The 14758-nt window shown below is 44.5% G+C and overlaps 2 protein-coding genes across 12 annotated transcripts in view; both read right to left on the bottom strand.

Annotated features, from left to right (window-relative positions):
• Window positions 1–1585, bottom strand: part of PAK2 (p21 (RAC1) activated kinase 2) — a 92407-nt gene extending 90822 nt beyond the window's left edge. Inside the window, exon 1 of the mRNA XM_005545287.4 lies at window positions 1279–1585. The gene's annotated coding sequence lies outside the window, so the exon portion shown is untranslated. The remainder of the gene's footprint in view (window positions 1–1278) is intronic.
• A 3836-nt stretch (window positions 1586–5421) lies between these two features.
• PIGX (phosphatidylinositol glycan anchor biosynthesis class X) overlaps window positions 5422–14758 on the bottom strand; it is a 36482-nt gene continuing 27145 nt past the window's right edge. For 8 of the 11 annotated variants that reach the window (XM_005545288.5, XM_065539636.2, XM_074030696.1 and 5 more), the window contains 3 exons: window positions 14233–14446; window positions 10732–10832; window positions 7352–7789 (listed from right to left, as the gene is read on the bottom strand). In XM_005545288.5, the coding sequence (XP_005545345.3) occupies window positions 7646–7789; window positions 10732–10832; window positions 14233–14446 (459 nt within the window). In that variant the 3' untranslated portion in view covers window positions 7352–7645. Of the gene's footprint in view, window positions 7790–10731; window positions 10833–14232; window positions 14447–14758 lie in introns of all 11 variants that reach the window. The other 3 variants (XM_074030699.1, XM_074030700.1, XM_005545290.4) reach the window with 2 other exon arrangements.

The following is a 14758-nucleotide window of genomic DNA, read 5'->3' as shown; positions in this document are numbered from 1 at the left end:
CACGAGCATGAGTGGGTTTTACAAAAGCCAAAGACCTTCTGGCGAAGTGGACAAGTTTTAACCTGCTTTAAAAATTACTGTTCACTGCCTTCATCCCAATCTAACTTTATTGAGTGTTATTCCATTGGACAACCCTACAAAAACAAAACCCCCAGAGCAAATTCTTGTACATTTCAATATCCTGCCTACTTATAAGAGCGGAAGAGTCGAACACAGCAGGGGAAAAAAACGTGACGCGCACAACCTTGATCCAAAACACAGCTCTTCGTAGTCTAATTTTAGGCCTAACCATTCTGTCTTTCTAGAAAGCTTAAAAAAGAAAACAAAGAAACGACACATCACCTGTAACGCAGAAGTGAGATAATGATTTCAACGGGAGTTCCTTAGGTATCCAGGGAAGACAAATCCTGCTCACACTGCCCAGAGAATAGTACTATTAAAATTAAGATACAAGGATGGGTACAACCTCACACCCACTGACGATGACACGCTTCTGTTCTTGGATGACTTATCTTTAAAGAATTAAGTCAAAAGGTTGAGTCCACAGAGAAATCTGTGGCAACGTTTTGTGTTTGTGCGTGCGTTTCCAAGAAAGCCAAACATGGTGAAAAACCAATCTTAACTTCACCTAAGTTATCTAAAGCAGCTAATTCCACCCCTAGGCTGAAGCTCAGACAGGAGCGAGGAGAAGCTCCGAGAGTTCCGCCCGTCAGCGGGGCCTCCAGCGCCCGGGACGCTCTGCGTTTCCACCGGTGTGGAATGTGGAAGAGGCTCCAGGCTGGAGCGGAGAAAACAGCCAAGCTCCTGGCGACAATGTTCCCGGGCAGTGAAACCGGGGTGAACAGAGAGCGAGCAAGGAAGGGCTGAGAGCCAGCGAGAGAGGAAACACCAACGAACAAAACCGGAGAGTCTGGTCCAGCATTAAGAAAACGGGGCAAAGGAAGAGGGTGAAACGGGAGGGCAGGGAAGACCCAGAGTCGGCAGCGCCCGTGGGGCCGCGCGGTTCAGGGCAGGGCTGGGTCCAGGAAGAGTCAGACCCCGGCAGCCCAGCAAGCTTCCCATTTCGGGCTCAAGCCAGCGAAGAAAACGGCCCTGGGGAGCAGACAATGAGCCACCGCCCCAGGAGCCGCGGCTCCCGGCACGCAGGTGGCGGCTCCCCGGCCCCGCGCGCGGCAGGTCGGCCGTCCCGGGCCACTCCCGCCCGCCAGGCCGCGGAGGAGGACGGAGGAGGAAGAGAGCCGGCCCGCGTTCCACGCCGGTCGGCCTAGGTGCACTTACCCCAGGCGAGGGAAGGTCCCCGCCCCAGCGAGGCGCCTCCGTCAGAGCTCCCGGCGGGCTGCGGAGCCGCCCCGGGCCAGCGCGCGGCGCGGGAAGGGGAGGGGAGGGAAGGGGAAGCGGGGCGGGAAGAGACGCCGCGCTGGAGCAGCCGCTGCTACCGCTAGGCCCGGCGGCGGCGGCGGAGCCCTGCGGCCGCCAGGGAGGGGAGGGGAGGGTGCCTTCGGCAATGGCGACGGCCCGGGCCGGAGGGGAAGCGGAACAACCGCCGCCGCTGCGCGTGGCCACAACCCTGGAGGAGGGCGACGGCGGGGAGCGGGGCGGGGCGGGACCAGAACTCAGCACCCCTCCCGCCAGAAGCCGGAGCTCCCCGGGGTGGAGACGAGCGCCACCTCCCATGGGCAGGCCCGCGCGGGGGCCGCTGGGAGTCGTAGTTCGGTGATGGACGTTGCTTTTATTCATTTGGTAGTCTTTGTATTGAGAGGAGCAGCCAGTCCCTCATTTAATTCAGCACTGTCTCCTAGCAGATTTCTGCCGACGGAAGACGCTGACAGACGATTGCCGTTATACACATCTGCTCCGCGACATTTGTTTCTGGGAATTCATCCATTATCCATCTTGCTTTTTTGCTTACAAATTCTTAAATTTTGCTGCTAAATTAAGTCCCACCTTCTTGCAAATTAAGACTTCCCTATTTTATCCACGGAGGAGTTCATCAATGTTTCACTTATTCTACAAATATTTGAGTGTCTAATATGGACTAGACACTGTTAAGCATCAGAAATACATGGGTGGGCCAGGTGCAGTGGTTCACGCTTGTAATCCCAGCACTTTGGGAAGCTGAGGTGGGCGGATCACCTGGGGTCAGGAGTTCGAGACCAGCCTGGCCAACACAATCAAACCCCGTTTCTACTAAAAATACAAAAATTAGCTGGGCATGGTGGCACGCATCTGTAGTCCCAGCTACGCGGGAGGCTGAGGCAGGAGAATCACTTGAACCCAGGAAGGAGGAGGTTGCAGTGAGCCAAGATGGGGCCATTGCACTCCAGCATGGGTGACAGAGCCAGACTCCGTCTCAAAAACAAAACAAAAAGCACAAAAGAAATGCAAGGTTGAACACGATTCACCAAGTCTTTGTGGAGCTTATATGAAGACATAGTAATCAAAGTGGTCACACCTGGTATAAGAAAAAACTTGGTGAGGTTACTTTGGATAGGGTGGTCGGAGAAGGCCTCATTAAGGAGGTGATACTCAAGGCAAGAACAGAAAGAGAACACCCAGAGAAGCCCCCAGAGGTGAAAAGCAATACAGGCAGGAAAAGAAAGAAAAGGGCTTGCTACAGTCAGTAAGAAGCCCTGTGTAGCTGGGGCCTAGAACAAGAAGGCAGTACTATCAAGAAAACACTAGAGCAGACAAGATTCAGGTCATGAAAGATCCTGAATGCCATGGTAAAAAGCCTATACTTTATTAAAAGGCTTTTAAGCAGGGAAGTTATGTTACCTGGCTTACACTTCAAGATCACTAGACTGCAGTGTGGATAATGGAGTATAGAGATGCAAGAATAGAAGGGAAATAAAGTAGGAAGGCAGTGGAAAGAAAGAGGGATTGTGCTTCTCTATCAATGTAGCGCAGAAAACTCAATTGATGCAGAGGGTACAGGAGAGAAAGGAATCAAGGAGCAACATGGCACAGTAAGAGATAACCTGAAAAATGCTCTGATTATGTGTGTTTAATAAACACACAGAAACACTGGTAAACAGGACATTGTTTCAAAGGCACAGCTTGCAAGAATGAAAACAGAATGCTTCTGACAGTCTTCCAAACTTCACACTCAACCTGAAGAAGGGGCAGGAAACCAGAGTGGTAAGCAGGGCAGTGAAGCCATGGTTGTGTTGAGGGCACCTACTTATCTAAGAAATCTCTAGGGTTTTAACAGGTGCACAGGAAACTAAAGACAAGGACTTGGGCCTATACAAGAAATCAGGACTGTGATCCTGCATAGGACTGGAAATTCAAAGCGCTATACCCTTCAAGAACTGACTGGGGGAAAAAGACCCTGTACTAGCCCAGGGAGACGTACAGGACATTTGTTTACTTTGGCCTGCAGTGGGCTTGGAGGGAAAAAGAAAATTTTCCTTTAGAATTAATAACCTTTTAGAATTTTCCTTCACTAAGGTTTTAAAGTTCAAATTTGTCAAGAAAGTGGTCCCAGGCTGGAGTTCTGGGGGGCCTGGACGAGACAAATACAAATCCTGACTGCACAGGTGTACCCTCAACCTGGGTCTCAAAGGATTTCACAGATTAAACAGGATTTCCAAAGCCAAACATGAGCACCCAAAATACAATATACCTGAGGAAATAAGCAACAATGAGTGAGTCAATAGAAACTACAAAGAATATAAGAAAACCCATACAGACTTTAGCTGCTAGAATTAATGGCTACAGAATATAAAATACGCCTATTTAAATGATTAAAGAAAATAAGACAGGAGCTAGAAAACATGAGCAAGAAACAAGATGCTTTTTTAAATTTATTTTATTATCTTTTTAATGACCAAACAGTTTTGAAAATGAATTAAGTAGGCCAGGCATGGTGGCTCACGCCTGTAATCCCAGCACTTTCGGAAGCCAAGGTGGGCGGATCACCTGAGGTCAGGAGTTCAAGACCAGCCTGGCCAACTTGGTGAAACCCCCCATCTGTACTAAAAATGCAAAAATTAGCTGGGCGTGGTGGTGGGCGCCTGTAGTCCCAGCTACTCAGAAGGCTGAGGCAGGAGAATCACTTGAACCTGGGAGGTAGAGGTTGCAGTGGGCCAAGATTGTGCCATTGTACTCCAGCCTGGGCAACAAGAGCAAAACTCCGTCTCAAAACAAAAACAACAACAAAAGAATTAAGTAGAAGTTCTAGAAACAAAGAATAATTGAAACCAAAGCCAATGTTTGGTTAAATAGCAGATTACACACAATTGAAGAGAAAATTAGTAAACTGAAAGACAGATCAAAAGAAATTACTGAGAACAGCCTAGAGACAGGAAAAATGAAAGCAAGCTTAAGAGACATGGGGATAGATTGTTAAGGTCTACCATACTCCTAATGAGAATTCCAGGAGAGAAAAGAGAAAAACCAAAAGACACAGATAATAATGAGATAATGGCTGAAAAATTTCCGGAATTGATTAAAGACAACAATCTTCAGATTCAGGAAGCAAACTGAACAGCAAGCAGGGTAAGTAAAAGAAATTTCAAACACATGCAAATGAAATTGCAGAATACCAGAGATAAAGCAACCAGAGAGAAAAGACATTCTGCACAAACAACTATTACATTCACAGCAGATTTCACAACAGCAAAATGGGTTCCAGTCAATAATGATATATTTTCAAAGTACCAAGAGAAAATAACCAAGCTTAGAAGTGTACAACTACCAGCCGGGCACAGTGGCTCACACTAATCCCAGCACTTTGAGAGGCTGAGGTGGGCGGATCACCTGAGATCAGGAGTTCGAAAACAGCCTGGCCAACAATGGCAAAACCCTGTCTCTGCTAAAAATACAAAAAATAGCAGGGTGTGGTAGTGCATGCCTGTAGTCCCAACTACTCAGTAGGCTGAGGCAGGAGAATCACTTGAACCCGGGAAGTGGAGGTTGCAGTGAGCAGGGACCATGCCACTGCACTCCAGCCTGGACGACAGAGCGAGACTCTGTCTCAAAAAAAAAAAAAAAAAAAAGAAGTGTACAACTACCTAAATTATCCATCAGATGAGTGAGGGTGAAATAAATATATCATCAAACATAAACAAGCTACCAACAGAGACATACTAAAGGAACTCCTTTAAAGGTATATTTCTTTTTCTTTTGAGACGGAGTCTCACTTGGTCACCCAGGCTGGAGTGCAGTGGCACGATCTCAGCTCACTGCAACCTCTGCCTCTCGGGTTCAAGTGATTCTCCTGCCTCAGCCTCCCAAGTAGCTGGGATTACAGCCACACGCCACCACTCCCGGCTAATTTTTTGTATTTTTAGTAGAGACGGGGTTTCACCATGTTGGCCATGTTTACAAGATAATATAAACAAAACCAGAAATGTTCTGTTATACTAAAAGTGATGTCATCTGCAACCATTTATCCAGGCAAGAAGAGTCATATCAAAGTTTTCTTCATTCACATTTTTATTACACTTCTGAATATTTGCGTAAGTGAGTAAATGGCTGAACCACATTCCAAGCCACAATCTTAAATATTTTAAATACTGATGAAACCTGGTTGTGATGAGCAAAAACAAAACATTCTGTATACACATACCCCCACATACTCACTCTCGATGTGAAACAGTACCATGTTCCCTCCCTGTCTAACCGTATTCCAAAACGTTGCCTGTCAATGTTACTGAATTGTAACTGACATATAATTCCATTTCAGTGTCACATTATTAATGCCATAGTGAAAGAAATATTTCTAAAACATGAAATTCTTTCTTATGAGAAAGCACGAAATCGGTCTGAAACTCAACTGGGTTGAAATTTTAGTCATTTGAAAGGTCACTGTTTCTGCTTTATGGCACTGGGTTGCCTTTTCCAATATTTAAGTCTCAAATACACATTTAAAAAGAACGGTTATGGCTAGTCAAGTCATACATGTCAAATTCTACAAGATGTAGTCCCATGAAAACACCAAAATATTTTAGGAAATGGAGCAGTGATGGCATATATAAAGGTTTATCACATCTCAATACTCTATATAAAACAAATAATGCCAACACACCCTGGTTTGATGGCTTCTGTTTTGGAACACACTTGCCCTAAGGTTTTATTTTTTAATTAGCCTACGGCACTTACTTTATTTTCTAATTTTTTTCCAAACACAACAGTAAATGAAGAAACTTTGTTTAAAAAAATTACCTGATGATTCCAATTATTGTTCATGTACAACTTTATTCAAAATGGCAATCTGAGTTGTCTTCCTGACACTGTACTAAATCTTAGTATTCAATTTCATCAAGTCCTTTGCTAAATCATATATCCAAAAGAAACATTATAAAATGTAAAAGGAGAATGGAGTACGTTAAGGAATAATCAATAATTTAAGATTACCAATAATTTTGATATTAATATTAATTTCTTAGCTGTCCTACTTTAATGATTTTCATTGAAACTCTGGCAAATGTCTTTAATAGTCTCATAACATTAATATTTAAATAAACATGATTTTCATCCAAATTATTTTATTCTTTTTTTTTTTTCCTTTGGAGACAGGGTCTCATTCTGTCACCCAGGCTGGAGTGCGGTGGTGCGATCTTGGCTCTCTGGAACCTCCGCCTCCCAGGTTCAAGCGATCCTCCCGCCTCACCCTCCCAGTTCTGGAACCTCCGCCTCCCAGGTTCAAGCGATCCTCCCGCCTCACCCTCCCAGTTCTGGAACCTCCGCCTCCCAGGTTCAAGCGATCCTCCCGCCTCACCCTCCCAGTTCTGGAACCTCCGCCTCCCAGGTTCAAGAGATCCTCCCGCCTCACCCTCCCAATTAGGTGGGACTACAGACGCCCACAACCACCCTTAGCTAATTTTTCTATTTTTAGTAGAGACAGGGTTTCACCAAGCTGGTCTCAAACTCCTGACCTCTGGTGATCCGCCCACCTTGGCCTCCCAAAGTGCTGGGATTACATGTGTGAGCCACTGCGCCTGGCCTATTTTATTCTTATTTATAATGGTTTTCTCAATTTGTAGCTTAAATTGAAAGTATTCGCAGAATGACAATAATTTGTCTCTACTACATAAAGAAGTAATTTTTCAGCAGGGCGCAGTGGCTCACACCTATAATCCCAGCACTTTGGGAGGCCGAGGCGGGCAGATCACCAGGTCAGGAGATCAAGACCATCCTGGCTAACACGGTGAAACCCCATCTCTACTAAAAATACAAAAAAAATCAGTCGGGCGTGGTGGCAGCGCCTGTAATCCCAGCTACTCGGGAGGCTGAGGCAGGAGAATGGCGTGAACCCAAGAGGCGGAGCTTGCAGTGAGCCGAGATTGCGCCACTGCACTCCAGCCTGGGCGACAGACCGAGACTCCATCTCAAAAAAAAGAAATAATTTTTCTCTCTCAAATGAAGATAAAGTCACTTCTCACAAAATAAACATTAATTTAGCAGAATTAAGTTTCCTCTTATGGCCTTTGATGCTTGAGGATTACCAAGGATCTATGCAATAGAGCACTAAATTTTGGAATTAGTTGAGAATTATCCCAAATTTCCTCTAGTAAACATAATTTTGGCCACAAATGAAGACAAAAGATAAAAGTAATTAACTAAATTCTAGAAGAACACTTCTCGTCAGAAATTAATAGATCTTATTTAGGTTTCTAGGAAGCATTTAACCACATAAAACTTATAGGGAAAAATAGCCATATTTGAAAACTGCTACTAGGATCAACGTAGAGCACAGGATTGTAACGAACAGAGTCACAGAACATACTAAAGAGGTATGTATAGTCAGTCCCACTGGAACCTGTAGAGTCACATTCTTATATACCTATGGAGAGAGAGAGAGAGAGAGAGAGAGAGAGAGAAGTTAGACATTTAAAATGCATGTCATGGGCCCGGTGTGGTGGCTCATGCCTGTAATCCCAGCACTTTGGGAAGCCAAGGCAGGCAGATCGCTTGAGGTCAGGAGTTCGAACACAGCCTGGCTAACATCTCTACTAAACTGTCTCTACTAATAATACAAAAATTATTCAGGTGTGGTGGCAGGTGCCTGTAGTCTCAGCTACTAGGGAGGCTGAGGCAGAACAACCACTTGAACCCGGGAGGCGGAGGTTTGCAGTGAGCTGAGATCGCACCACTGCACGCCAGCCTGGGCGACAGAGGAAGACTCCGTCTCAAACAAATTAAATAAATAAATAAATATAGTAAAACAAAATGCATGTCATAAGGTGAGACCACTATTTCTTTGATTTTTAATTGGATCTTTTTCTTTCCTTTTTGTTTTAAATATCTTTCAGCCAGTGCTACACTACATGTAGTATTATTGGTTTGAATGACTTTTGAATCTAACATTTCGTTTAATGTTACAGAATCAGACTCAGTTCCCACAATAAGTTGCTAAATCTCATTAGTTCTGATTTTTCTGCTTTTTACATAAAGTATATTCTTTTAAGAAAAGCTATATCCCAGTGTCACCTCTGTAATCAATATAAACATTTACTTCCTCTTAACGTGTTTCAAATTAGAATACAGAATTCTCTCTAAATTGAAGATGTATAGGAAAAACATTAAAACAACAAAAAACTAAATTATCCTATCATTCCCATTTGCCTTTCTCACCCCAGATAGCTTTTAAAACCTTGTTATTCACATATTGTGCAACTGAATGTGACCTTTGCTGTGACCAGCAACGCAAAAGTTCCTACATTCAACTCGGTTCTATTTTCTATTTGGTTTTGAAGATAAAGGAGTTCCGTGAAAAACACTGGGAAAGTTTACACTTATAATAAGTTTTACAAAACATTAAAATTTAGGTAACTTGGGAATACTTTTTGTTTTCTTTTTGTAAATACCTGAATTATGATTTTACACCCCCAAAAATACAAGTAACCAACCCAATCTGTAACAAAGTGCTATCTGAAAACCATCATTCAAAAAATGACATCTTCAACAAACCTTGGGATGGAATATCACCTTAGTAACGGCCACCTGGTTTTTCTGGTATATATAAAGATGAAATATATACAAAGTTGGCCGGGTGCGGTGGCTCACGCCCGTAATCCCAGCACTTTGGGAGGCTGAAGCGGGCAGATCACGAGGTCAGGAGTTTGAGACCAGCCTGGCCAACATAGTGAAACCCTGTCTCTACTAAAAATACAAAAATTAGCTGGGCGTGTTGGCAGGCACCTATAGTCCCAGCTATTAGGGAGGCTGAGACAGGAGAATCACTGGAACCTGGGAGGCGGAGGTTGTGGTGAGCCAAGATTGCGCCACTGCACTCCAGCCTGGGCAACAGAGCGAGACTCCGTCTCGGGGAAAAAAAAAAAAAAAAAAAAAATATATATATATATATATATATATATATATAAACTATATTTAAGTGTTAAATTATGACCTCTTGGCCGGGCGCGGTGGCTCAAGCCTGTAATCCCAGCACTTTGGGAGGCCGAGACAGGCGGATCACAAGGTCAGGAGATCGAGACCATCCTGGCGAACACGGTGAAACCCCGTCTCTACTAAAAATACATAAAAAACTAGCCGGGCGAGGTGGCGGGCGCCTGTAGTCCCAGCTACTTGGGAGGCTGAGGCAGGAGAATGGAGTAAACCCGGGAGGCGGAGCTTGCAGTGAGCTGAGATCCGGCCACTGCACTCCAGCCTGGGCGACAGAGCGAGACTCCGTCTCAAAAAAAAAATAAATAAATAAAAATAAAAATTATGACCTCTTATGGCAAGTTACAGAATTTTAAAGACAACTGAGGTCAGATGCAGTGGCTTACGCCAGTAATCCCAGCACTTTGGGAAGCTAGGGGGATGAATCACCTGAGGTCAGGAGTTTGAGACCAGCCTGACCAACAAGGTGAAACCCCGTCTCAACCAAAAATACAAAAATTAGCCAGGCATGATGGCAGGCACCTGCAGTCCCAGCTACTTGGGAGGCTAAGACAGGAGAACTGCCTGAACCCAGGAGGCAGAGGTTGTGGTGAGCCGAGATTGCGCCACTGCACTCCAGCCTGGGCGACAGAGCAAGACTCCGTCTCAAAAAAAAAATAAAGACAACTGAATTCAAAATGTTTTAATAGGGTCACCACTTACCTTGTAGCAATGCACTAAATCAATAAATCATAAACACTAAGCATACTCTTCATTGACATAATCAATCAAATGCAGGTCTCCAGATGTATTTTAGAGTTTGAGAAAAATTTCCAGGTACCATATGGCAATGGTAATCTACTTGAAAACAAATCTACACTGCATAAGATTGCAGAGTCATCCATCTTCCCAACTGTATGTTCAATGAAAGTTCCCCAAACAAAAACAGCAGTGCTTTGTAGTAACCCTTTGCTGTAAGACAAAACAGCTTCCTATATTAGAAAATGCTAATCCCAGCTGGGCACGGTGGCTCATACCTGTAATCCCAGCACTTTGGGAGACCAAGGTAGGCGGATCACCTAAGGTCAGGAGTTTGAGACCAGCCTGGCCAACAGGGTGAAACGCCGTCTCTACCAAAAATACAAAAATTAGCTGGATGTGGTGGTGTACGCCTGTAGTCCCAGCTACTTGGGAGGCTGAGGCAGGAGAATCACTTGAACCTGGTAGGCGGAGGTTGCAGTGAGCCGAGATTGTGCCACTGCACTCCAGCCTGGGCAACAGAGCGAGACTGTCTCAAAAAAAAAAAAAAAAGTGCTAATCTCTTAAATATGGCAGAAATATTACAGAAAGAGCTTTAAATGAGGCACATGATCTAAAAAACAACATAAAATATTAGCTTACTGATTTATACTTCATCTTGTTCCACTGGCAGATATCCTCGTTCTCCAAAGCACAAGGAGCCGCCACTTTTGAGTGAGCCCAGCATTTCAAAATTGGGAACTCTGAGAAAAGTTGTAGAAAATGATGTCAGAAAACCTGTATTTGGACTCAAAGCTAGGCTTGTATTAAACCTCAACAGATAGAAGTAGTCAAACATTTTAATACATTATGTATATGATCTGGACCCATCTATCACATTCTGTTATTTTAGCATTCTTTTTTTTTTTTTTTTTTTTTGAGACAAGGCTGGAGTGCAGTGGCACGATCTCGGCTCACTGCAAGTTCCGCCTCCTGGGTTCACGCCATTCTCCTGCCTCAGCCTCCCGAGTAGCTGGGACTACAGGTGCCTGCCACTACGCCCAACTAATTTTTTTATTATTATTAGTAGAGACGGAGTTTCACCATGTTAGCCAGGATGGTCTCAATCTCCTGACCTCGTGATCCACCCGCCTCAGCCTCCCAAAGTGCTGGGATTACAGGCGTGAGCCACTGTGCCTGGCCTTTTAGCATCCTTTTTTATGTGACTGCCTAAGAAATTAGAAAATTACAAAAGTATTGAAGTTGAACATGACTTCTTTTTTTTTTTTTTTTTTTTTTTTTTGAGACGGAGTCTCACTCTGTCACCCAGGCTGGAGTGCAGTGGTGCAATTTCAGCTCACTGCACCCTCCACCTCGCAATTCTCCTACCTCAGCCTCCAGAGTAGCTGGGATTACAGGTACCTGCCATCGCACCCAGCTAATTTTTGTATTTTTAGTAGAGATGGGGTTTCACCATCTTGGCTAGGATGGTCTTAAACTCGTAACCTCGTGATCCACCCACCTCGGCCTCCCAAAGTGCTGGGATTACAAGCGTGAGCCACCATGCCCGGCCGAACATGACTTCTTAATGAATCTTCATTGTACTCAAATTTGGGGCTGCTCTTAAAAATTTAATGTAAACTTCTTTTTGAAGCATCACTCAGAAAAGTAAACATATTGTAAGTGCAAAACTCGATAAATTTCCATATGAAACACACCCATAAAAGAGCATTCAGATAAAAAGACAGAATACCAGAATCCAGTTCTCTCAGGAGAGGAACTTTTCCAAACTTTATTTATGCTAAGAGGTACCTTTAATGGAAACAGAAAACAAGGTTGGATGAACAAAGCTAATATAACTGAACACTTTTAAATTTTCTCAACATGAAAGGTACCTACGATGGTAACAAATGTAGCATTAAAAACCTCCCATCTGTCGGTTTTTAGTAATAGTGCTATTAACCTTTTTTTTTTTTTTTTTTTTTGAGACAGTCTTGCTCTGTCTCCCAGGCTGGAATGCAGTGACACGATCTCAGCTCACTGAAACCTCTGCCTCCCGGGTTCAAGCGATTCCCGTGCCTCAGCCTCCCGAGTAGCTGGGATTACAGACACACACCACAACGCCTGGCTAATTTTTATATTTTTAGTAGAGATGGGGTTTCACCATGTTATCTAGGCTGGTTTCGAACTCCTGACCTCAACTGATCTGCCCGCCTCGGCCTCCCAAAGTGTTGGGATTGCAGGTGTGATACACTGTACCTGGCCTCAGTGCTACTAACTTTTTTTTTTTTTTTTTTTTTTTTTTTTGAGACAGAGTCTCGCTCTGTCGCCCAGGCTGGAGTGCAGTGGCCGGATCTCAGCTCACTGCAAGCTCCGCCTCCCGGGTTTACGCCATTCTCCTGCCTCAGCCTCCCGAGTAGCTGGGACTGCAGGCGCCCGCCACCTCGCCCGGCTAGTTTTTTGTATTTTTTAGTAGAGACGGGGTTTCACGGGGTTAGCCAGGATGGTCTCGATCTCCTGACCTCGTGATCCGCCCGTCTCGGCCTCCCAAAGTGCTGGGATTACAGGCTTGAGCCACCGCGCCCAGCCGCTACTAACTTTTATAAACATTCTAAATCAACCCAAATTTGAAGACGTAAAGAACCGAAAACTGAAAGGAACTTCTTACACTAAAGAAAACATCTGGCCGGGTGCGGTGGCTCACGCCTGTAATCCCAGCACTTTGGGAGGCCAAGGTGGGCGGATCACGAGGTCAGGAGTTCGAGACCAGCCTGGCCAACACAGTGAAACCTCATCTCTACCAAAAATACAAAAATTAGCTGGGCGTGGTGGCACACACCTGTAGTCCCAGCTACTCAGGAGGCTGAGGCAGGAGAGGCGGAGATTGTGGTGAGCCAAGATCACGCCACTGCACTTCAGCCTGGGAAACAGAGCGAGACTCTGCCTCAAAAAAAAAAAAAAAAAAAGGAAGAAAGAAAACGTTCTTGAGAAGACTGCAAAGGCTAGAGTGCACTGGTGCGATCCTGGCTCACTGCAACCTCTGCCTCCTGGGTTCAAGTGATTTTCCTTCCTCAGCCTCCCAAGTAGCTGGGATTACAGGCCCCTGCCACCATGCCCAGCTAATTTTTTGTATTTTTAGTAGAGATTAGTAGAGATGGGGTTTCACCATGTTGGTCAGGCAGGTCTCAAACTCCTGACCTCTGATCCACCCGCCTCAGCCTCCCAAAGTGCTGGGATTGTGAGCTACCTCGCCCAGCTAATTTTTCAATTTACCCAAATTCTCACATAAAAACAGAAACAACAATCATGCAGCAAAATAAAAAACTCACAGACAAAATTTACAACAAAACTAGGTGATAAAGTATCTTCCCAAACATCAAAATACATGCAAGTGGAAACAAAACATCAAAAGCCACAGAGTCCTGCAAGACTGGTACGAAGAAACAAAAAGCAACAGAGGGGCAATGTGGACCAAAGGCTGCAAAAATAAACACATGTACATGCCTACTAAGATTAAATGGCTACTGAGAAGAGAACACAGCACTACCTATAGTTTTGTCAAAGGAATCAAACCTGAATCTGATCATTCCTCTGGAGCCAGCTGCCAATTTCCAGTAAGTAAAGAAGTAGGAGGAACATGAGTACAATTAGCAAAACCCCAGCTATGACCAACTCTGCAGGTCAAATGGCCCAGGTTCTTTCAACAGTTCAGTTTGGAAGAAAGGAAAGGGATAGAGAGAAACCTGTAAATTAAGAGACTTGAGGGAAATAGTAGATTTTTATAAATGGACAAGACCTTAGTCTTGGTATAGTATCTTGGAATGTCCATCTGGATGATAAACATATAAAGAAACATAAGTAAGTATTTGAAAGTCAGGATGGTGGGTTAGTCGTAGAGGGAAGGAGACGACAGTTGGGGCAGCGGTGTCAAGGACAGGGATGGCAAATGCATGTTTCTTTTTAACTTTTTGATTGTAAAATAAAGCACACACATAAAAATCTACTCAAATACATAGTTTAGTGAATTATTATAAGGCAAATACCCTTCTAACTACCACTTAGGTCAAGAAATAGAACTTTGCCAGCCACCCTAGCAGAAGGAGAACTTGCCACCATACCTTTATTCTTATTTTCTGACCCTTAGAAAACACCTGCAGCCCTCACCTTGGTCACAAAACATCAACAAATCTGGGTGATTGACCACAATCGAGGTTTCTCCATCGTGACTGTGTGGCCGATGATAGCGGTAGTGCACAGGCAAAAAGGCTTGAAAACAGTCAATGCACTGTGAATCTTGTCTGGCATAAATGAGAACTTCAGATTCCTTGGACAAATAGTTAGGGGCCTCTATATCAAAATTTTCTGAAACCATCACTGCCTGTTCAAAAAGAAAATAAATATTAATCAAGAAGAAATGAATGAGGAAGATTTTTTTTTTTTTTTTTTTTTTTTTTTTTTGAGACGGAGTCTCACGCTGTTGCCCAGGCTGGAGTGCAGTGGCGCGATCTCGGCTCACCGCAAGCTCCGCCTCCGGGTTCCCGCCATTCTCCTGCCTCAGCCTCCTGAGTAGCTGGGACTACAGGCGCCCGCCACCGCGCCCGGCTAATTTTTTGTATTTTTAGTAGAGACGGGGTTTCACTGTGGTCTCGATCTCCTGACCTTGTGATCCGCCCACCTCGGCCTCCCAAAG

The sequence above is a fragment of the Macaca fascicularis genome, chromosome 2 (assembly GCF_037993035.2).
Source record: "Macaca fascicularis isolate 582-1 chromosome 2, T2T-MFA8v1.1".
Lineage (NCBI taxonomy): Eukaryota > Metazoa > Chordata > Mammalia > Primates > Cercopithecidae > Macaca > Macaca fascicularis.
This window is presented reverse-complemented; position numbering and strand designations above follow the sequence as displayed.